At 49.6% G+C, this 23,706-nt stretch overlaps 2 protein-coding genes and 1 long non-coding RNA gene across 8 annotated transcripts; 1 reads left to right on the forward strand and 2 right to left on the reverse strand.

Moving 5' to 3' along the window:
* Nucleotides 1-1,020: 1,020 nt before the first annotated feature.
* Nucleotides 1,021-2,774, forward strand: LOC120663899 (protein kinase PINOID-like). The gene is made up of 2 exons (XM_039942845.1): nt 1,021-1,743; nt 1,839-2,774. The coding sequence occupies exons 1-2, from the start codon at nt 1,064-1,066 to the stop codon at nt 2,626-2,628; spliced, it is 1,470 nt and encodes a 489-aa protein (XP_039798779.1). The 5' UTR covers nt 1,021-1,063; the 3' UTR covers nt 2,629-2,774.
* A 3,504-nt stretch (nt 2,775-6,278) lies between these two features.
* On the reverse strand, nt 6,279-9,802 carry LOC120666934 (putative pentatricopeptide repeat-containing protein At1g10330). 2 transcript variants are annotated; one of them, XM_039946927.1, is made up of 5 exons: nt 8,123-9,802; nt 7,635-7,852; nt 6,924-7,142; nt 6,735-6,829; nt 6,279-6,646 (listed from the first exon to the last, which is right to left on the reverse strand). In XM_039946927.1, exon 1 carries the CDS (start codon nt 9,690-9,692, stop codon nt 8,238-8,240), a length of 1,455 nt encoding a protein of 484 aa, XP_039802861.1. In that variant the 5' UTR covers nt 9,693-9,802; the 3' UTR covers nt 6,279-6,646; nt 6,735-6,829; nt 6,924-7,142; nt 7,635-7,852; nt 8,123-8,237. The 2 variants fall into 2 exon arrangements, with proteins under 2 accessions (XP_039802861.1, XP_039802860.1); XM_039946926.1 differs by having other exon boundaries at nt 6,534-6,829.
* Nucleotides 9,803-10,674: 872 nt separating this feature from the next.
* LOC120666935 lies at nt 10,675-17,763 on the reverse strand. 5 transcript variants are annotated; one of them, XR_005671953.1, is made up of 6 exons: nt 17,317-17,762; nt 16,201-16,283; nt 14,692-15,839; nt 13,839-14,600; nt 12,130-13,207; nt 10,675-11,285 (listed from the first exon to the last, which is right to left on the reverse strand). It is a non-coding gene; the product is annotated as an uncharacterized LOC120666935 (long non-coding RNA). The 5 variants fall into 5 exon arrangements; XR_005671949.1 differs by having other exon boundaries at nt 14,692-16,283; nt 17,317-17,763; XR_005671950.1 differs by lacking the exon at nt 17,317-17,762 and having other exon boundaries at nt 16,201-16,307.
* Nucleotides 17,764-23,706: the final 5,943 nt, after the last annotated feature.

Here is a 23,706-nt window from a genome sequence, read left to right on the forward strand (position 1 = left end):
ATAAAAATATAACTAACAAAGAATTTAGTGATACTTAATTGATATCGTAAATATTATTATTTTATTGTATAAATTTGGTCAAATTTGAAAAAATTGACTCTTCAAAATTCTTGGGATGACTTATAATTTGGAATGGAGGGAGTATCAAAATTCTTGGGATGACTTATAATTTGGAATGGAGGGAGTATCAAAGAAACATCACGAGATCATCGATGTTTGCAGTGATGTTAACAGCAAATATGGGATATCCAAGACCGGAACAGGAAGCTCGGCAACTTCTCCTGCATCGCCATCCTCCCTACTGGTCGAAGCAGGCATTGGCCAGCACAAGACAAATAGACTAATCTTTTGGACAGAAAGAAATCTCGAATTTTGTAGTATTTTCAAAAGAAGAAAGCTTGGATTTTCGTCGTGAGCACCCCTGAACAGAGGTGAACCTGTACCTGTCTGTCACTGGAAGGACGCCACTGCTCATCGTCTCCCTCCATGCCGGCTCCGCCGGACAGCGGCGGGGGTTGGCTGTCGAGCACGAGCAACGCGCCACACCGGCCGCGCCGCCGCCGCAGCGGATCCGGTTTGACCTCGCCGCACCCCCCGCACGGCACGCTGCCCCACCTCCAGTAACACTCCACTGCTGTAATAAAAGTGCTGCGGCGCCGTGGAATGACGGATCTGCCCCTGCCGTGCCCCGCCGGCGCCGGAGCCCGCGCGCACGAGCCTGACGCCTGCCGTTACCCCGACCCAGCGCCGGCGCAGCCACGTGGCCGCGCCGTGCCGCCGGAGCCCACGTGCCGGTGGCCGAGCGGCTGGATTTGTTTTTTTAGGGGGCGCTACTGCCTCGTCGCCGCCTAGCCGTCGCGTAACGGTGGATGACGTGGGGGCCGTGTGGTCCCACGTGTCGGAGGGGTTCGGTGCCCGGAGCTGCCGCGCCTTCGGCTTCGGGTCCGGTGGTGGGCTCGGCTCGCCGCTGGTATAAAGAGCCCGCGCCACCAACTCCCTTGGCCGCACGCACCGCGGAAATCTCTCGGCGGAGCTAGAGCGAGTGAACCAGACAGAGCCTGTGATGGTCGCCGCGGTGCGCGCTGCACCGGTGCCGCCCGGCAAGCCGCCGCCGGGGCTCGCGATGCTGGAGGTGTCGGCGGCGGCGGCGGCGGGGGAGGAGCGGCTGTCCGACGCGTCCACGGCGGCGCCCAACTCGAGCCTCAGCTCGGCCAGCAGCGCCGGCAGCCTGCCGCGGTGCTCCAGCCTCTCCCGCCTCTCCTTCGACTGCTCCCCGTCCGCCGCCCTGGCCGCCGCCGCCGCGCGCTCCCCCCCGCCCGCGGCGGCGTCGCGGCCGCACCGGTCGGGCGACGCGGCGTGGGCGGCGATCCGCGCGGCGTCCACGTCCGCCGCCGCGCCGCTCGGGCCCCGGGACTTCAAGCTGCTGCGCCGCGTCGGCGGCGGCGACGTCGGGACCGTGTACCTCTGCCGCCTCCAGGGCGCCGCGAGGGAGGGCGCGTGCCACCTCTACGCGATGAAGGTGGTGGACCGGCGCGTCGTGGCCAAGAAGAAGAAGCTGGAGCGCGCGGCGGCGGAGAAGCGGATCCTCCGGGCGCTCGACCACCCCTTCCTCCCCACGCTCTTCGCCGACTTCGACGCCGCGCCGCACTTCTCCTGCGTCGTCATGGAGTTCTGCCCCGGCGGCGACCTCCACTCGCTCCGCCACCGCATGCCCTCCCGCCGCTTCCCGCTCCCGTCCGCTCGGTGAGCACTTCGTTCTCCTCCTACACACCGTCAAAGATGGAATCTTTCTTTCGTGTCGCTGACGGCGTCGAGCGCTTGGGCGGCCGCCGGTGCAGGTTCTACGCGGCGGAGGTGCTGCTGGCGCTGGAGTACCTGCACATGATGGGCATCGTGTACCGCGACCTCAAGCCGGAGAACGTCCTGATCCGCGCCGACGGCCACATCATGCTCACCGACTTCGACCTGTCGCTGGAGTCCACGTCCTCGCCGTCGCTGGAGTCCGCCGTGGACGACGACGGCGGCGGCGCGTCGACCTCCGTGTCCTGCTTCCCGGACCACCTGTTCAAGCGACGCCGCCGGCGCCAGCGCCGCACCGCCGCGCCGCGGACGTTCGTGGCGGAGCCCGTGGGCGCGCGCTCCTGCTCGTTCGTGGGCACGCACGAGTACGTGGCCCCCGAGGTCGCCCGCGGCGATCCCCACGGCGCCGCCGTGGACTGGTGGGCCCTGGGCGTGTTCCTCTACGAGCTCCTCCACGGGCGCACCCCGTTCGCCGGCGCCGACAACGCGTCCACGCTCCGCAACATCGCGCGCCGCCCGCTCGCGTTCCCGCCCACCTCGGGCTCCTGCGGCCCCGCCGACGCCGACGCGCGGGACCTCATCGCCGGGCTCCTCGCCAAGGACCCGGCCCGGCGCCTCGGGTCCCGCCGCGGCGCCGCCGACGTGAAGGCCCACCCTTTCTTCCGCGGCCTCAACTTCGCGCTGCTCCGGGCATCCCGCCCGCCCGTCGTCCCCGGCGCGTCGCCGCTGCACCGGTCGCAGTCCTGCCACGCCGCGCCGGTCCCCGCTACGCCCAGCAATAGGAAGAAGCCGGCGCCGGCACCGGACCCCCGATTTGACCTGTTCTGAGTTCTGAACGTTGCCGCCGCCGCCATCGTCGCCGGGAGACACGCCGCCAGCATTAACCTAGCCAGGATGTACACAAGCTAGTAGCTGCATGTACTCGTACTAATTTAATCTTATGTACTAATACTACGCCATTAGTCTGATCCTAATCCTACTACTACCTTCGAGCTCCGGTTTCCGAGGCACGCCGTCAGCAGGTGATCGCCGGGTTAATCTAGCGATCGGAACCGGCCGTGTTTGGTTACTAAAGTGAATTTTACGCGCACATTTTTCCAGGAGAAAATCTCCAATTCAATGCATGGAGTACTAAATAAAGTCTATTTGTAAAAAAATTTCAGGAATGAATGTAATTTTTCGAGACGAATCTAATGATGGTAAGTAACTGGTTATTTGTTACAGTGTTGCTACAGTGATCATTCTCTAATTACATGGGGGTCGCGTGATTTATATGAGGGTTGTGGAGGTGGTTTTATAATTAGACTTTATTTAACACTCTAAATTAGTGGTGAAATGACCAGAAAATTTTCGCGAAATTTTTTACAACCCAAACCAAACACAACTGTTTGGAGCTTGTCCGGTAATCTAGCGATCGGAACAGGGGTCACATGGGTGTTTGGAGCTTGCCCGGTGAGCAGGGCGATTACATTAGTGGCGGGTGTTGACCTGTCTCCCGGAGCGCCTCGTCCCGGGCCTGCTTGGTTGGTGCGGCAGGCTGCCAGCGCCAGTGGAGTGGTTTTGGTAACCCAGCAAGCACATGCTGCATTGTATTTTCGTTTTGGTTGCCGGAGAGGTGTGTGACAGTCCCGCCCAATGGATGGCTAGTTTTTGCTCAAAGTGTCTGCACTTGTTGGTCGTCGTCTGAAATTGACGTGCGTTGGACGAACAGTTGTTGGATGCATGGATTTCGTTGGTTGTTGTGGGTATTGGGTCCGTCCGGAGAGATTAGAAGATGCTTGAAAGTCACAAAGTGATACTGTAGCTAAGATGAGGAGGGTTGCAGATTAGAAGATGCTTGAAAGTCACAAAGTGATACTGTAGCTAAGATGAGGAGGGTTGCAGCCATGATCAGAGAGTTTTTCAAGCTCACTGTCACTGATGGAGTCGTTGGCACGGGCTGCTTGTTGGCACCTGGCCGTGGACCACGTGCCGGGCCGGAGAGCGGCTGCGTCCTGCCGCACCATGGCACGGCAACCACGGGTCCACGGCACGGTTGCTGCCGCCGACCGCCGTTGCGTGTGCCGTCGCACCAGCTTGCCGCGTGCTGGTCTGCGGCTGCCGCTGCACGTCCAGTTGAGGGCCTGAGGCAGGGCGCCCGCGAAGGACGCGACCGGTGGACGGGGACCGATCGAGCAGCTAGCTGGGGTTGCCGATGCCGGTGGGTGTCGTCGCAGTCGCGGAGCCCCTTTCCCCGCACGATCGGTCCATCTCTGTCGGGGGCCCCGGCCGGGTCGCCGGTCTCGGATCACCGACCGGACACGGCTCGCCGGAGCATCCCCGCCCCCCGTTGCGTGCGGCGTGCGGCGACGTGCCATGTCCGCCGCGGATGCCGGCTGGGCCCACGCGCATGCTCATGCACCGTGCTTGAACTTTGAAGCCTTCGAGTCCTCTACCGGTGCTCCCCCGGGGCGAGTTCATGGCTCCTCCACTCCACACTCCACACTCCACACTCCACAGGCATGGTGAGCCGCGGCGCCAGATGCACCCGCCATTAATACGGGACACGCAGGTCGTCTGGGGCTCTGGGCGCCGGGCAGAGGCTTGGAACAGGGCCGTGACGTGACCCGCGGCTCCTCTTAGCGAAGCACAGCAACCAGCGCTGTGTTTAGGTGGGGAGAATAGTGGGAGAAAAAGTCACATCAGTCACTGTAGCACGCTATAGTATTTTTTGTTTGTTTGTGGTAAATATTGTCCTAACATGACTTAACTAGTCTCAAAAGATTCGTCTCGCAACGTATATCAAAACTATACAATTAGTTTTTTTATTTAAATACATTTAATACTCCATGTATAAACTATTTGTTATATTTAATGTTTCGATGTGATAGGAGATGTGATGGAAAATTTGAAAAGTTTTGGAAATTTTGTGGGAACTAAACACACGCCAGGGCAAGCAAAGCCTGCGCCGGGCCGGGCCCCAGGCCCCGGCCATGCGAGCACGTCTGCAGATCCGCGTGCGCCCTGGAACCTGCAGGGGGGCTTTGACCCTAAACTCGGCAAAGAAATTCGCCTCGATCGGGGCCGCGGCCAGGACGGGACACCCGCGACGGGACCGTAGAAACTTCGCGGTTAAACTGTTGTGGAGCCCGCGGTGGCGAGGCAAAACTGTTGCGTCACCCACTGTAATTTCTGCCGATGCCGTGCTCCGTGACAGCAAAGGCTAGCAATCAATGGCGGTGGGCAGGCAGGTTAGAGCAAGGGCAATAGATTTCGCCCGCCCCTGGCTGAGATGCCGGCGGAATGATGGTGGCCCCCGCTGCTAGATCAGTGCTCAACCAATAGCAGGACGCCCCTCGCGTCTCCGCCCGCCGCAGCCGGCGTTTTGCGAGTCGCCCGGTCTAGTCTCTCTCCTATGCCACGTCGACTCCCCGCCACCTCTCAGCCGGCCACAATACTTGCTCTTAAAATCAAAGCTGCTGCGCGTAGGGTTTTTACTCCGGCTGAGCTCGCCATGGAGCGCCTAGTAGGCAGCTAGCTGCAGGAGCAGGACGCAGGTATCGCCATGGCCACGGCCGATCACGAGCACTAGCAGAGCAGAGCAGGCGTTCCGAGCAGGCCGGCCACTTTCGCTGCCTCACTGCGTGCGGCTCGTAGGGAGAAAAGGACACGCGCTAGATTGCGGTTTCCTGATGTCACGGCAGTTGCACATCATGGGCGCGGCGCGCGCCGCGAGGAGCGTGGAAAGCTCGCCGGCGATGGATCACCATGCAGTGCAACGCCTGCCGGGCTAGGGATGCAGGAGCCGCAGGCTACGACTCCGTGGTGGGCAGTGGCGCTGGATGGAGGAGGAGGAGCAGCGGGGGCGGCAGGCGCGCGCGAGGGAAAGGCAGCGGAAAGCCTGCGCGGCGCATGCACGTCTCGGTCTCGCCTCCTCACGCCCGACCTCGGACCCTGGGCCGCGCCATGGGCGCCACCTCCGTATCCTTGGCCAGCCGCCCAGCCCATGAGCTCGAACGAAAAGCTGCGTCCGTCTGCAGCGGAAGCTGGGAGGAACTGGAGCCATGGCGCGCTTCCTGAGCATGTCGCATCATCTAGGCTACCAGCTACCTAGCAGGAAATGGTAGGAGGAGCACGGACGAGGCCACGGGCGTAGCCTGGCCTATGGGCTGTGCGGCGAGGCGAGCCGGTGACACGTTCGTACGCACGCGCGGCGGGGGGCCAGGGCCGCAGAGGAGCAGTGGTCATAGGCCATGTTTGGTTGGAGGGTAGAAAAGTTTTGATGAGAGAGAAACGATGCTTTGACTATTAATTAGGGATATTAAATAAAGTCTAATTACAAAATTACCTCCACAACTGTGGTACTGTAACAGTTGCTCTATCTAATGAGGTCTTTGACCGCATGATTGGAGGATGATTGAGCGCTGTTACTGTAGCATCACTGTAGTCAATCATGATGAAACTTGGCTCATTAGATTCGTATCGAAAAGTTACACCCATTCCTAAAAAAATTTTGCAAATAAACTTCGTTTAGTACTTCATGCATGCATTCGTCTTTTTGTGCAAAAATTTCCATGGAATCATCCAAACATGGCCCTAGTGCCGTTGCCAATCCCCAGGTGGAGTGCGCGAGGTCAGCACGTAGGGTCGTGATGTGATGCTCGGCGCGCGAGAGAACAGTGCTGGAGCAAGCGGCGGCCGGCCGCGATTTGGCCTGCCCAGCAGTTCCTGACAAATGTATGGCCCAGCCCAGATATCATAACCGGCCCGGCCCGTCGGTTGCTGCCAGCCCATATTCTGTCCGACCATCGCAAGCCAAATTTTGGCCTGACCCCAAAGGTATCTCTGGTTTCCATTTGTCTTGCACCTACGACAGAGATTCATATCAGAATGGATTACACACATACATGAGCCAGTCTGATCAAGATGGAAGCAAAGCGGCTGTTGTTGACAACTTGAGACGAGAGATCGCGTCCAGTTTTTGTTTCCAACGCACGGGTGCTGAGCTCTGGCGGCGCTGGCTTTCGACTTCCAACACCAAGAGACGATCCTGCAAGCACCGGTAATTTGGAAGCACATGGCACAGTTTCAGCATGCGCGCTCTCCTTTCGCTGAATTCAAGCAAAAGAACGAGTTTGCGGTACCAGGTGTGAGACGGTTAATCTGGCGAAGCACAGAGCTGCAGGTGTGGCTGCTGCAATGCAAACCGTGCTTACTATCCCCGACTTGTGCAGTGCTCGCCGTCTGTCGGAAGACGATGCAAGAACAGCGATTTTCCCACCCTCGCACATTAGCGATTTCCATCTGGTCAGTGGGTGTGATAGTTCTTCCTCCAACCTGTTGCCGCCAAGTTATGTGGCTTCCTGAAACATGATAAACAAAGCCGTCAGGATTCAGGAACAACTTCCTCTCACACCATTTACAGCACATGATAGTGATTTCCCACTGACGAAACCAAACCAATAGATGTCCATTCGTTGTGCGGGACTTAAACATTCATGGTTGAATACTTCTCCTGTTTCTGTTAGCAAGTGAACTGAGCTTGGATTGTTTTTCCGGATCAAGGCAATTCTATTGTTCTACTCCCGCATCCCAAATTATTAGTCATTTTGGCTTTTCTAGATACATAGATTTTGCTATGCACCTAGACATAATATATATCTAGATACATAGAAAAAATTATGTATATAGAAAGCCAAAACGAGTAATAATTTGGGACGAAGGGAGTATAACAAAAAGAAAACCTTTTAGTCCCAAGCAAATTAAAATAGGGAAAACGTTCCAAACAGTAAAAAATGTCTTCAGTTCTGTACCACAGAAGCAACTGTTTATCTGGATATATGGAGCAAATTTACCTGGTTAAGGTCCTTGGTCCACCTGGGCTCCTGGAGTCACAATGCTTGGAGTTGGAGCTCCCAGGCAACTGAAATCAAATCTGTCTCTTCTTCGCATGGGTGGCCAGCTGGCTTAATTCTTTCCTCCCCTCTGATTGAATCATGGGTCATGAGAGTCATGACTCACGAGTCACTACTAACTGCCACCAATCCAATTGCGTTACTGTTACCACAGCGATCTACAATCCAACATCCCAGTGCAACAAGAACAAGTGTTATACAACATTTCAATAGCTTCATTCACACATTTCCAAAATTTATGCATGTATAATGCAAATTCAATAATCAGTAGACTGGATCAAGTATGGCAAAATAATTAAATTTAAGTTTTGAGACTTCTGTGTTGCACAAATTTCCAGAACATTTTCATGGTAGAAGTATGGTTTATATTGCCTAGGGGCTAAGTGCATGAATAAGGAGAACCGAAGGAGTGAATTTTTGGTACTTACATCTCTTTGAAGCTATATTACACCCATGCAGAACAGGTCCAAAGTGATGAAACGTATGTTAACAATCATTGAAGAGCATCTGTTCTTGACCAACACATTTTGCAACGTGCGGTAATCAAGGAATGGCATGACCACGAAGCACCACACTGCTCTGCCCTACTATCTTCTTGATTCCAGCCTCCTGCATCACCTCTCCCATTCTAACACCAGCCTGCCAATTACCATCTTCTAAAAAAACATTCCTAACAGTGACATATCGACCTGATTGCTGGGGGCCAAGGGCCATCAGTTTCTGCCCAACCTCCACTGCAAGCTCCACATTTCCATGGAGCCTACAAGCCCCAAGAAGAGCACCCCACACAGAAGCATCAGGCGCGAAGGGCATCCTCTCTATAACTCGAATGGCATCCATAAAACGGCCAGCACGGCTTAATAAGTCCACAACACATCCATAATGGACCATCAGTGGTGTCACCTTGTAATCAGCGACCATGGCCTCAAACCAGTATAACCCAATCTCCACCATTCCTGCACGAGCACAAGCCATCAGCAGAGCAACAAAGGTGATCTGATTTGGCAAGAACCCTTCAGTCCTCATCATGTCAAACTTAACCAGCGCTTCAGCCTCCTTCCCATGATTAGCCAATGCCGAAAGCAGCGCGTTCCAAGTGCAAACCTCCTTCTTGCAGACAAACTCAAAAGCTCTTGTACACGCACCAAGCCTCCCATGCTTCCCGTACATGTCAACTAGAGCTGTGCCAAGAAACGCAGTGGGCTCAACCTCATGCCGGACCATGTACGCATGGACAGCCATCCCCGATATAAGCCCCTCAGCACCATCAAGGTTGGCAGAGGCCGAAAGCACGCTGACCAACGTGGCCTCCTCGAGCCTTCGTCCCATATTATCCAGCAAAAATCCCCTGAACACCTCGAGAGCGCACCGGTGCCGGCCACCGCGCGACAACCCAGACACGAATGTCGTCCATGACACGGCGTCCCTAGCTGGCATCTGCTCCAAGAAGACCCCCGCCGCTTCGAGGTCCCCGGCAAGGCACAGCACATCGAGCAGAGAGTTGCAGGCGGCCAGGTCCGGCCTCGCCTCCATCTCGTCGAACACCTTGCGTGCATCGCGCGCCGGGTGGCCCGTCCTGCCGTAGGCGCTGACGAGCGAGCAGGCGACGAAGCGGTCGCTCGCGAGGCCGCGGCGGAGGCACTGCGCGTGGAGCGCCCCCGCGGCGGCGGCGGAGCCCGAGGCGGAGGCGGACTTGAGGAGGGAGGGGAAGGAGTGGCGGTTGGGGCGCGCGCCGCGGGCGAGCATGGCGGAGAAAAGGCGCAGCGGGGCCGACGGGGGGAATGCCGACGAGGAGGCGGCGGAGAGGCGGAGGTGCGCGTGGGCGAGGCAGTTGTAGGGGAACGCGGTGACGGTGGCGGCGGAGCATTTGGGGTCGGGGAGCAGCACGCCGGAGGTGAGGAGGAGCGCGTGCAGCTGCAGCAGGCGGCGCGGGAAGGGGAAGTGCTGCTGGAGGAGGCACTCGAGGACGGCGTACGAGTACGGGGAGGCGCACCGCATCGACGCTCACAGAAACCTCGCCGCCGCCGCCGACGTGAATGCAAGCGCGCGGCTCCGCTCCGCTCCGCCGTGGCCGCGAACTGCGCCGCCCATCAGAGAAACATTTCTGCGGGCCGAACTGGTCTCGGCCCACGTGGCCCACCACACGTTGCGCGCGAAGCAGCACGACCTGGCTTCCGGCGGGCGCAAAACCTATCCGTGTTCCGGAAGTTTTTTCCCAACATAACTTCTAGTGTTTGAGATTCGTGCAACCCATTTCATCCATCCATCTCTTCCCTCAACGCTAATCCGGCACCCGCACGCGCCCCTCTCCTACCCATGTGCGCCGCCGCCGCCCTCACCCGAGGGCCCTCGCCGCCGGCCCGGGGCTGCTCGCCCACCCCCACGCCGCCGTCGCCTCTCGTGCCCACAAGCACCGCTGCCACCCGCACGCCTCCTCCTCCCGGTCCCTGTGCCGCCACCCGCACGCCTACTCCTCCCGGCCCCTGTGCGCCGCCGTCGTCGTCACCCGCGGGCCGCCGCCGCCGCCGGCCAAGCTCTGCTCGTCCCGCGCCCCCGCCACCGCTTGTGCCCACGCGCACCGCCGCCACCCGCGCGCCCTGCTGCTCTCCGAGCCGCTGCCTGCGTTGCCCCGCTCTGTGCCGCCGCCGCCCGCCGTCGGTCGCCGGCGTCGGAGAAGATGAGGAGTAAATGTCGATTCAATATTTTCAAAATACTGCTTCAACATTTTCGAACTACTAGTTCAACATTTTCGAAATACTAGTTCAATATTTTCGAATGCTAGTTCAACATCAACTGGGCCTTAATGAGCTTTATAGATGATTTGCTTAACCATCTTCCACTAGATGAATAGGGTCCCCCTCCGGCGGGCCCGCAATGCCGCTGGCCCAGACACATTTTTATGTGGGCTTCAAGTGGAAATGGGCCCAGTCGCCCTACTCATTTTTTCTATTGCAATTATGGATCACCAGGTCCCCCTCAAAAAAAAAAGGATCACCAGGTTTTATTTACATCCACAGAGACAATACAGGTTAGAAACGAAGATAAAGGCCAAGTCACCTTATTCAGATAAATACTAGTTCAGCACTGGAAAGAAAGATGACGGGGATTAACGATTGTTTTCATTACAACATGAAATGTACAGCACATACGGAGGCCAATTAGGCAAGATGTGTTGCTGCACAAAAGACTAGTAGTGATTGGCATGAGCAACGCCGCTGTTTCTGCAGTAATTTAGCTGGATGCAGTTCATCGTGGTGCAGTGCTTCAGAAATTCCACCCTATATGCCGAGGCATGGATGGCAGTTTGATGGAAGGAGCTCGCCTGCAGCTAGTCAATGTGCCAAGCGAACAGAGTGAATAATTATCGTTGCCGCGCCACAGTTGTATTGCAAACTGTTGCTGTTTTTCCCAGTAAATTGCTTGTGCAGGCCTCCAGACTCAAAATGGTCGCAGTCCCAAGAGTTCTTGACTTCACAGTTGCACAGCCAATAGCTGACAAATGATCCATCTCCCAAGCAGCACCATGGAAGTGTCGATTTGTATTCAGTTGCATTGTATGTAGCGGCAGACAATTATCTACGCTGGTGAGAACTGCATGAAGACGACAGATAGATTAGTCAAATAAAAACTGCAACCGATTTAAGCCTCGGCTACACTAGTCCACAGTAGGAAAACTATCAATATTAACTATCTATTTTCCTTGAATTTCTTGCCATATAAACTGCCTCATCGCGCTAACTCCATTATCGCTCTCATCTAGTTTCTTATTGCAGGAATATTTCAAACCATGCGATTTTGAACAGCCAATCACATTTTGTATTAATTTTTCAGCCACAACTCATAGAATGGGCAGTAAACAAGTAATGCCACTTCCACTACCATATAGAGCAAACTCAAATTCCAGGTTTTCAACAGTGACTTTGAACAACCAATTTTGTATTTTTCAGACAATCTCAAACTCCAGGTTTTCAACAGTGACAGGTTACAAATGAGCTTTTTTTCTGGGGGATATGGTTTACAAAGGAGCTGACCTTTCGCAGTTTCCAATAAGCTTCTTATGTCAATCATGTAAATGAACCTACTAGTCAGCTTTTGATCCCCATTCTACATCCTGTGTGTTGTTTAACAACTTCACCTTTGAAATTTGAACTGTAAAGCAGTATGTAATCCAGGTCAAAGTCTTAGGATTAATGCTGATTTCACCTACGATAGTTAAATTCATATTTGGGGAAATCATCTGCACAATAACAGATGTTATACAATGCATCGCATCAGCCTTCATCATCTGAAAAGGAATGGGAGCCACACCTACTTGGCTATTACTCATCATCTAGCCCACCCTACAGTACATAATCGGATGATGGTAATGAAACAGTAGAAAGAACTGGCTTAGCTTGATTGTAAGACAGTGCTATAGCAATTCTCAGGTGCTCACCGTACTTCTCCAGTCATGAAAGAAGCATTAATCTTCCTGGTGCTCATCATCTTCCCAGTGACTGGCGATGCCTGATACCTCTTCCTGACGAGGAAGCATGCGACGGAGCGGTCGGAAACGAAGCCGTGCGCATCAAGCGTCCTCGTGGTGGTTGCCCTGGAGCTGGATTTCAGGAGGGAGGGGAAAAGACTGGTAACGACGTGCCGCCCCACCGACGAACACAGCAGGGCGGAAGTGGGGTGCGCCACGTCGGCGTGGGCAGGCAGCTGAATGGGAAGGCGGCAACGGAGGCCGGAGCCGGAGGAGAGGAGCAAGCTTAAGGTTGACGCTCGTGGGGTGGCGAGCAACTGTACGAGTACGGCGTACCGTGCATGTGTGCATTGCTCACTGAAGCTTCGCCGCCAACCGAGCCTCTGTCTGGGAAGCCAGTCCGTAACACTTCCTACTTCAGCTGCCCCTCCAGTAATTCTGGCATTTCATCTGATAGTCTGATTGATGCGCCCAAGTCAGAAACATGGCTGCCAGATTATGTGCTCCTGCAACTGTCAGTTCTTTCTTCTTGTCATGACAGTCGATTTGTCCACTTGTAGCTGTTAACCTGACTGCATATATATCCTTTGCTGTTCAACACTGTACTGCAAACTAGTCGAGTAAATTTTGGGCGTACCTCCTGCCTCTCATTTTTTTTCAACCAAAGAATTATATGTTTGGACATCTGTAAGTGTACCTGCATTTGCCTTTGGTGAAGTATAATTTCCTTCTACTATCGCTGTCGAATTATATTGATCCATCTAGAGAGGACAGCGTATGCACTTGACTCCAATTTAATATATCCATCTGACTCTTCTTATTGACCATGTGACGCACCATAAGTCCGTAAGTGCTTTAGAACCATTAGCATGACCATTCACATGACCAAAACCTCCAAAGCATCATGGGAAGCTGGAAACACCAGATTGGCTGGATTACAAGATAATCCTTTCTGCTGGGAACGACAGCACGGAGATAGTACATCCCTTCAAGCACATGGAAACAAGCAATTGGTTGGATCCCAAGATAATCCTTTGTGCTGAGAGAACTGCATGAAGATAATACATAAATAATATGTTAGTCAAAACATGAGGCCAATTGAAGCCTATCTGTACACTATTCCTCAGCGGGAAAATAACAAGTCAACTGTACACTTCAAATTCCTCGCCATCTAGCTAAGTATTTCATGACGCCTGATCCAGAACAATTCAAGCAGCGTTGGCACGCATCCATATTTTTCAGATACAACTCAAAAAATGGACAGGAAGCAACCAGAGTTTGACAGCAATATGAGTAAAACTCAAATCAGATACTAGCACTTTTAACAACAAAACTATAACATGACTGTGGCACTTTCGGAGAAAGTTAGAGATGTGTACAGCGCCACAACACAGCTTTTGATTCCTACATTTGCATGCTTCAATTTCGGAGTTTTAACAGAAAAGCAATATGTCATTCAGGTCAATTGGTCAAAGTCTCAGGGCTAATGTGAACTGACCTGCACTAGTTAATTACCATTCACAGAAATCATCTTAACTTCCTGGGTTACGCCTACTTCCTTATAAATCATTATCTAGTCCATCCTAGAAAATACATAATAATCACATGATAGTAACAAGAGAGTAGTTGAGCACTGGCTTAAAACGATGCCATAGCTGCATAGCAAGTATACACCAAACCTCTAAAGCCATGAAAGAAGCCTTATTCCTCCTGGTGTTCCTCATGTCACAAGTGAGAGTTATATCCACTACCTCTTCCAAGCTCGCCGTATCGCTTCCAGGGTGCCCCGCCAAATGCGGGAACATCACCATCCCTTACCCCTTTGGCATTGGTGCTGGCTGTGCAGCAACTAGCCTCAACCCCTACTTTGCAGTGACCTGCAATGATACCTTTCAGCCGCCGCGGCCTATGATTGGTAACACTTCAACACCCAGAGAGGTCATTGACATCTCCTTGGAGCATGGTGAGGTGCGCGTTTATGGCCCTGTTGGCTACAGCTGCTTCAAGGCAAATAACACTATATCAGAGAACTACACAGCTGAGTTCAGCCTGGAAGGCACACCATTGATAGCCTCGACCACCAAAAACCGCTTCACAGTCATTGGCTGCAGTGCCCTGGGGATTATCGGAGGCAGAAACCCTGACCCTTACGTGGCTGGATGCTTCTCATACTGCCAAGGTATCAACAATACAGAAGATGGAGCAGCGTGCACCGGGATGGGATGCTGTGAAACCACCATCTCCCCCAATCTTACTGTCATCTTAGCGGAAGTGAGCAACATGAGCATTTCATGGATCTTCAACCCATGCTTCTACGCAATGCTTGTTGAAGTTGGGTGGTACAGCTTCAGGAAACAGGACCTTGTTGGGCACCGGTTCATCAACGAAAGAGCAACTAGAGGTGCTCCAGTTGTTAGTGACTGGGCCATTAGAAACAGCTCCTGTCCAAAAGAAAGGACAATAGCACCTAAAGATTATGCTTGTGTCAGTACAAACAGTTACTGTATAAGTGCAAGCAATGGGCCAGGGTACCTGTGCAACTGTTCTGAAGGTTATGGGGGCAATCCTTATCTTCGTGAAGGCTGCCAAGGTAATAATTTATTAATTCAAAAAGTTTCTGTAGACTAGGATATGGAAATCAAGACCATAAACTACAGGGACAAGTTTAGCCAATACATAATTGTAGACCACTTGTTCCTTACAATCAGAACACAGGTTTTGTTTCCTTTTTTTTGAAATTTCTCAACATATTGAATAACTCACCTTCTGACTTTTTTTTTTACTATACGTTAATCAATTTTAAATCTATCCAGATATAGATGAGTGTGAGCTGCGTAAGGAAGACCCGAAGTACAGTGCATTATATCCATGCAAAAATGGTGTCTGTATCAATACTCCAGGAGGTTGTATATGCCGATGCAAGATAGGAACAAGACCAGACGGCACAAATTCTGGATGCCGGCCTGTACTTAGTCAATCTGAAAAAGTGGTGGTCGGTAAGATTCATACCTGAGAGTATATTCCCCAAAAAAACATAGTTCATAAATTTACGTCCATATAAGGTGCTTTTCAAGGATTATGATGTGTCAAGCCTCAAATAAAATAATCGTGCAGGTCTCTGTGTTTCTGCACTTGGTGTGATGCTTTTGACATGCTTGTTAGTTATGAAATTACAACGGAGGAAGCTCAGGAAAGAGAAGGATGAGTACTTCAAACAAAATGGAGGCCTGAAGTTATATGATGAGATGAGATCAAGGCAAGTTGATACCATTCTTATACTTACTGAGAAAGAGATTAAGAAAGCCACAGACAACTACAGCGTTGATCATGTTCTGGGATGTGGTGCTCACGGAATGGTATATAGAGGAACTTTAGATGATAATGAAGAAGTTGCCATAAAGAAGTCCAAAACAATAGATGATGACTGCAGAGAAGAATTTGTAAACGAGATAATAATATTGTCACAAATTAACCATAGGAACATAGTGAGGTTACTGGGATGCTGCTTGGAGGTAGATGTGCCAATGTTGGTGTATGAGTTCATTCCCAATGGTACTCTGTTTGAGTTCCTTCATGGCAATGATTGCAGATCACTGATCCCTTTGGACTTAAGGTTAAAGATTGCTACACAATCAGCAGAAGCTCTTGCCTACATTCATTCATCAACTTCTCGCACAATTCTGCATGGAGATGTCAAATCCCTCAATATACTCCTTGATAATGAATACAACGCAAAAGTGTCAGATTTTGGAGCATCAGCACTGAAGCCCATGGACAAAAATGATTTCATTATGCTTATCCAAGGAACTCTTGGCTATCTAGATCCTGAGACTTTTGTCAGTCACCATCTAACTGACAAGAGTGATGTATACAGCTTTGGAATTGTTCTTTTAGAGCTAGTTACAAGAAAGAGGGCTATATACATTGATAATCTTAATGAAAAAAAATCACTATCTCATACGTTCATACTGACGTTCCACCAGAATAAGCTCTGGGATATGTTGGACTGTGAAATAATAGATGATAAAGTTATGGTAGTACTTGAGAAACTAGCTGAGCTTGTCATGCATTGCCTGAGCCCAAGAGGAGATGAGAGGCCGACAATGAAGGAAGTTGCAGAGCGCCTACAAATGTTGAGGAGACTCCAGATGCAGTTAGTAACAAAAACAAAACCTATTAGAGTGCGTTACTCTCATGAAGGACCATCGAGGCCTGTTGCTTCAGATGAGATAAGGTACCAGGGCATGGAGACAACCAAACTAGTGTTTGATGTAGATGCCTGAACATAGTAAAGGCATGGTATTTGGTAGATCACTTCTGCTTTGTACTATCATTGTGGGTTTGGACTATGCTATTGTGTCTTTATATGTTTATAACTAGAACAAAATCATCATTTATATTCTGTAAAATGGAATGTGTAATCCTAAAATAAACTCGATACAATTTTATTACATCATTTATTTCACCCCGCAATTTTTCATTAAAAAAATATTGTTCAGGAGTGTAAAGTTAACTTGTTCAAGTGCGAGAAAGCTCTAACTTTTCTTTACACTTCGATTACAACAGGCTTTTTCGCTAAAACCAGCATACCAAAAGATTGGATTATTATGGACAGTATGAAATGTATTCTGTGTCCGAGGAAAACAAATTATCGGATGAAAGTACTAAGTTAGTGCAGATTTCAGGTCTCATCAACAAAGTGGTTTACACTATAAGATGATTGCATCAGCTCTGGATGCATCTATACAACATACAAAGACATATGGGGGCATGGGGAAAATTACAAATGCAGTAAAGTAAATTAAATTCTTGATGAGTAAGCCTCTTTGGCTAATGGTTTTGATGTGTCACGGTATCAATTTCTACAAGAAGACATATATGAACATGCAGTATTTCTTATTAACGATTTATAGAGGCTAAATTCCATAAGAAAACTTGCAATTGCAGCTCATTAACAGTGCAAGGATTTTCCTCTCAATACAAAGATACCCAGCTCTCTTGCGTGTTCGAGAAAAAAAAAAACAGCGCAAGGACTACAAAAGACAGACATAAGCAAAATAACAGACATAAATGGACAGAGCATCTTGAACTGCACTCAAATTTGTATCGCCATTTTCAAGAAAAAATATGTTCAACAAAATGGATCAAAAAGCATACCTTACATATATTCAGATCCACCAGCTGTGCAGAATTATGAGGACCTGGTTGCGAGCCATCCACTCACAGAACACAAAAAAGGTACAGAAAATAATTATGGGCAGCATTGGTGCAGCATTGGTGAAATAGTACAAGGTAAATGTACAATGATCATCCTTAAGACTGCACCCGCACTAGTCATCATTTGACGAGAGGGGCGCTGCACCTGCGGGCGAGCGTGCGGAGAACAGCCGGAGCGGGGCGCGCAAGAGGGAGCGGAGGTGCGCGTGGGCGAATCGGTTGTACAGGAAGCCGGCGGCGGAGGGGAAGGGTCGGAGAGAGCGCTAGACATCGCCTGTCCGGGATGGCTCCGCGCCTCTGCCACCGCCGGTCGCCGAAGCCTCCCGCCGCCGCGGCCCGCGTGCCGGTGATGTGGGAGACGACGGAGTAGAGAGGCGCGTGGGCCGTCCCGCCCGTCGCAGCCACTAAATTATGGGCCGAGAAGGTCAGCCCACCTTGGCACCTTGGTTCTGGGTCACGGCTAATAGCGATCCGATTTTGGGCCGGGTTGAGTTCATATGCTGCCGGGCTACCACCACACACAGAAGAAGGCTGGCGAACGGCCCAGTACGTTTTGAATCCGCAGAAATCGTTTCGCTACGGCCCCCAGACGTGGGCCCTCCCGCCATCTAGCTTGCAGCTGTTGTGCGTGAGCAGCAGTAGTTTGCTAGGATTTGCCTGCACCATCGCTTCCGAAGACTTTCCCAAATTCGTGGGAATATGGTACTAGCTGTTATAAAACTAGGTAATTTTCAATATATTTTAATTTTAAATATTACTAGCAATTTCATAACATAAAAGAGTGATAATGTGTGAACAAAATATGTGCTTATGTTCATGTTATTCTCACTAATAAGCATGAACAAAATATTAAACCAGAATAAGTTTAGAGTGTACCCCAAGGCGGGACCAGTGCCGGAGGCATCGGATGCGCTGTTACCAGCTGGAATAGACATTCTATTCGACTGGCCTTGCTTGAAGTAGCCGAACGACGTCGATGCAGGAAGATGTTCGCAGTGCAGTCCCACGAACCACGAACGATCATCAGGCAGTAGACGAAGTAGTCGTTCTGGTCGCCGAAATGTAGACGAAGTAGTCATTCACGCCGCCAGGAAGTAGCCGATGTAGTCGTTCAGAGAGGGAGCGAGCAGTCGCGCCAAGACGCTCCCCAAAAAACTGATTGCCCGCTATCCCGTGTAGGACCTTCAGCGTGCAGAGGTTCCGGAGACCTGCTGTCGCTAGAACTGTGCACGCAGTGCTAGCGATGGAGATCGCAGAAAGCAGCTGAGGGAGAAGAGAGAGATCTCCTAAGCAGGAGTACCTGAAGCAAGAGCTGAAGGTGTGAGGATGAGTGGAGGAGGGGGTGGTTTATATAGGCGTGGAGGTGTCTCAGATTCAATGAATCTGGATGTTATAATGGGCTTTGATGAGCAGCAATTACTGGTGCAATTGAATCACAGGAATCTCATTAACCGCAAAGGTTTTATTCTGTGTCATCATTCACCTGTAAATGTCAACATTTTATTGTCTCTGATTTAATGCTTGCACCGCACCGCACCACACGTCACGTACGGCCGCGTCACGCCGCGCCAATGCCCACGCCCACGCCCACGGCCTCGGCCCGGCCCGGCCCGGCCCGGCGAGGCGAGCGAGCGCGCGCGCGTGTGGTTTACCGATCTCCTCTTACCGGCTTCACAAGTGGTGTACATAAGGTCCACCCTTTAAGTCGGTTGAGATCTTCCTCAATTCCCGATACGTAATTAAGCAATTGATTCCCTAGCATTTAATAGTGGGCTTTGAATTCTTTTAATGCATTGAATAGAATAAACGGGCCAAGCCCATAATTCCAACAATCCCCACCAAGAATTTCAAGCCACACTAGAAATGCTCTCATTTCTTCATTGATATACCAGTATTTGACAGACACTGTTAAGTTGCCTAGCATTTAATAGTGGGCTTTGAATTCTTTTAATGCGTTGAATAGAATAAATGGGCCAAGCCCATAATTCCAACAATCCCCACCAAGAATTTCAAGCCACACTAGAAATGCTCTCATTCCTTCATTGATATACCAATATTTGACAGACACTGTTAAGTTGAACTTCCATCTAGAACAAAGACTACACTTATTCACAACTGTACAATGGACTATGCCTTGAATTGCCAGTCTTGTGCAAACAAGTTTGACCAGAGTCCTACACTGGTACTAGGCTACATAAACATCCCCGCGGTTTGGAGCTTATAAGTCATACTCTATGCCTTTCATGAGTTTCTAGAGAATACCCAGTTCTCATAGACTATGACCAGTAGTCAGACTCGTATAGGTGTGTTCCTTTCAGATATTCTGTAGGACATCTTTGTTTCAAGAAAACAACTCATTTGTTTTAAAGAAACCATCTGGAACACATTAAGGTATAAACCAACCTGTCATACAGATTAGAAGAGAAATGCACCTTATACACAGAATGAGTCTTTTTACAAAGGTTCTCTTCTCTCAGTCAGACTTTAGTTTATTTCACCATCCTACTTCACGGGATCTCCGATCACATAGGATAGGTTTCCACTATAGAATGACTCGCGTGGGTTTCAAGCCCAATTCCATAGATACATTGTCTATCACATTTCGTGAAAGACCCTTTGTAAACTAATCTGTCAGATTTTAAGCCGTCTGAACATAGTCCAAGACTATTACTCCGGAGTTTCTCAATTTTCTGACAGATTTCAATTGTCTTTTTACATATCTTGATGACTTCATATTATCCTTTGAACTGTTCACCTTGACAATTATCGTTTAATTGTCACAGTTCATTAGAATTGCCGGTATCGGTTTTTCAACTATCGGCAAGTCCAAAAGTAGCTCACGAAGCCACTCAGCCTCAACAGTGGCGGTATCTAATGCTGTGAGTTCTGCTTCCATAGTTGACCTTGTTAAGATGGTCTGCTTACAAAACTTCTAGAAAATAGCTCCACCACCAAGTGTAAACACATATCCACTTGTGGCCTTTATCTCATCAGCATCAGAAATCTAGTTTGAATCACTATACCCTTCTAGTACCCTAGGGTACCCGGTGTAGTGAATTCCATAGTTCATTGTGCTCTTTAGATAGCGCATTACTCTTTCAAGAGCCTTCCAATGATCATCTCCCGGGTTTGAAACAAACCAGCTCAGTTTGCTTACAGAAAACGAGATGTCAGGTCTTGTTGCACTAGCTAAATACATCAATGACCCAATTATCTGAGAATATGTCAGCTGATCTCGCATTATCCTTTTGTTCTTCCTTAGAATTAAACTGGCATCATATGGTGTTGAGACAGGTTTATAGTCGTTATAACCAAAGTGACTTAACACCTTCTCCACATAGTGAGACTGTGTAAGAATCACCCCACCATTGGTTTTTTTACCAGCTTTATATTAAGGATAACATCAGCTTCTCCCGGATCCTTCATTTCAAAAGTTTGATATAAAAAGTCTTTGACTTTTTTAATCACAATAAGGCTAGTGCCAAAGATCAGTATGTCATCCACATACAAGCACAAAATCACTCCTTCAGCCCTACCATAGTGATAGTACACATATTTGTCAAATTCGTTCACAACAAAGCCAGCAGACATCAAAGTCCTGTCGAACTTTTCATGCCACTGCTTAGGCGATTGCTTGAGACCATATAAAAATTTCAACAACTTACAAACCATTCCTTCTTGACCCTTTGATACAAACCTATCTGGCTGATCCATATAGATCTCATCTTCCAACTCTCCATTGAGGAAAGCCGTCTTAACGTCCATTTGATGAACGAGAAGACCATAAGAGGCTGCCAGGGAAAGTAACACTCGTATCGTGGTCAACCGGGAAACTGGTGAATAAATGTCAAAGAAATTTTCTCCTTCTTTTTGGGTATAACCCTTGGCCACAAGCCTAGCCTTATACTTTTCAATAGTACCATCTGGCCTAAGTTTTTTCTTGAACACACACTTGCATCCAACTGGTTTGCATCCATAAGGACGTTCAACGACCTCCCAGGTTCCATTAGACATAATAGAATCCATCTCACTCCTCACTGCTTTCTTCTAATAGTTAGCATCAGGAGATGAATATGCTTCTTTAATGGTTCTGGGTGTATCATCCATGAGGTATACAATGAAATCATCACCAAAAGACTTTACAGTCCTTTGTCTCTTGCTCTTTCTCGGAGCATCATTGTTATCCTCCTCAGGATTTTCCACAAGTGTAGGTTCATTGTGTTCTACCGGCTCAGCAGAGCTATCATCCTCGATGAACTCTTGCCTAGATGAGCTTGTTCCATCTCTCATGGAAAAAATGTTTTCAAAAAATGTAGCATCTCTGGACTCCATTATAGTACCAACATGCATGTCTGGTACTCCAGATTTCACTATTAAAAATCTATACCCAATGCTGTGAATAGTATAACCTAGAAAGACACAATCCACAGTTTTAGATCCAAACTTACGTTTTTTGGTTATTGGCACACTCATTTTTGCCAAACAACCCCATGTACGTAAGTATGAAAGTGCTGGCATTTTCTTCTCCCATTTCTCGAATGGTGTTATCTCTTTATTCTTTGTAGGAACACGGTTTAGGACATGACATGCAGTCAATATAGCCTCACCCCACCATTTCTTGGAAAGTCCCGCTGTCTCTAACTTGGCGTTAATCAAATTCGTTAGAGTGCGATTCTTTCTTTTGGCAACCCCATTTGTCTGAGGTGAATAGGGAGGCGTCCTCTCATGAATAATACCATGTTCCTCGCAGAATAAAGTGAATAAATTTGAGAAGTACTCGCCACCACGATCTGACATAACTCTTTTGATCTTTCTCTCAAGTTGGTTTTTTACTTCAGCTTTATAGATTTTAAAGTAGTGTAAAGCTTCATCTTTTGACTTCAACAAATAGATGTAACAAAATCTAGTGCAGTCATCAATCAAAGTCATGAAATATCTTTTACCACCTTTTGTCAACACTCCATTCATTTCGCACAAATCGGAATGAATTAATTCTAAGGGTGCCAAGCTCCTCACCTCCGCGGCCTTATGAGGCTTGCGAGTTTGTTTTGATTCAACACATACATGGCACTGGCACTTAGAATTTTTGACAAAAGTAAATTTTGGAATTAAACTCAAATTAGCTAAGCGTATCATACAACCAAAATTAACGTGACAAAGTCTCGAATGCCAAACATTTGTTTCATCAATGTTAATAATATTGTATGCAACTTTATTACAAACATCTGTTAAAGAAAGACGGAACAAGCCTCCGCTTTCATAAACTTTTCCAACAAAAATACCAAACTTAGACAAGATATATTTATTGGACTCAAAGACTAATTTAAAACCATCTCTACACAGTAGAGAGCCGCTGACTAGATTCTTCTTGATGGTAGGGACATGCTGCACGTTCTTCAGCTGCACGGTCTTCCCCGAAGTAAACTTCAGATTTACCGTATCAACACCAAGAACACATGCATGAGATCCGTTCCCCATCAGCAAGGAGGAAGTTCCGCCGACCTAGTAAGAAGAAAACAAAGAAGCATCATCACAAACATGAATATTAGCACCAGTGTCAACCCACCACTCGGGTGAACAAAAAACTAAAAGAACTGTAGGTAATAAATTACCGTACCCAGATGTTCCTCCAGGCTCGCTAATTACCATGTTGGCGGAATCCTTGCCTTTGCGGTTCGGACACTTTGCAGCAAAGTGTTCCATACTAGCGCACACATAGCAAGCTCCCTTCTTCTTCTTGAAGGTGGTTGTCTGCTTAGTCCTTGGTTGGTTCAACGGTGGCTTTTTCTTATTCTTGTGGGAGTGGTTCTTCTGAACAAGATTGGCACTTGAAGCACCAACAACTCCTTTCCCACATATGTCCTTTGCTCTCGCCTTCTCCTCAACATCAAGAGTCCCAATGAGTCCATCTATGGTGAACTCATGTCTCTTGTGTTTTAGTGAAGTAGCAAAGTCTCTCCAAGAATGTAGCAGCTTAGAGATAATACCTCCGGCCACAAACTTATCGGGTAACACACATAGGGACTCTTTGCTACAATTTTTGAGATCTTTTGCCAGAGTATGTATTTCATGAGTCTGTTCCACCACAGAACAGTCTTCGACCATCCTATAGTCAAGGAACTGCTCCATCGCATACAACTCACTGCCGGCATCAGACACTCCATATTGAGCCTCAAGAACATCCCACAATTCTTTGCCAGTTGGCAGTAGGACATAAGAATCCACCAGGTTTTCAGCGAGAACACTAATGACGCAGCCTCGAAAGAGGGTATCAGCCTCATCGAACGCACTCCCTTCCTCTGGAGTGAACTGTTCAGGCTTACCCTCTTT

This window comes from Panicum virgatum, chromosome 3N (assembly GCF_016808335.1).
Source record: "Panicum virgatum strain AP13 chromosome 3N, P.virgatum_v5, whole genome shotgun sequence".
Classification (NCBI taxonomy): domain Eukaryota; kingdom Viridiplantae; phylum Streptophyta; class Magnoliopsida; order Poales; family Poaceae; genus Panicum; species Panicum virgatum.

Bases quoted from the DNA above. Each gene is read 5' to 3' on its own strand.
- LOC120663899 (XM_039942845.1), top strand. From the start codon at position 1,064: ATGGTCGCCGCGGTGCGCGCTGCACCGGTGCCGCCCGGCAAGCCGCCG. The intron at 1,744-1,838 runs GTGAGCACTTCG...CCGCCGGTGCAG, and splicing joins TTCCCGCTCCCGTCCGCTCG to GTTCTACGCGGCGGAGGTGC.
- LOC120666934 (XM_039946927.1), bottom strand. From the start codon at position 9,692: ATGCGGTGCGCCTCCCCGTACTCGTACGCCGTCCTCGAGTGCCTCCTC.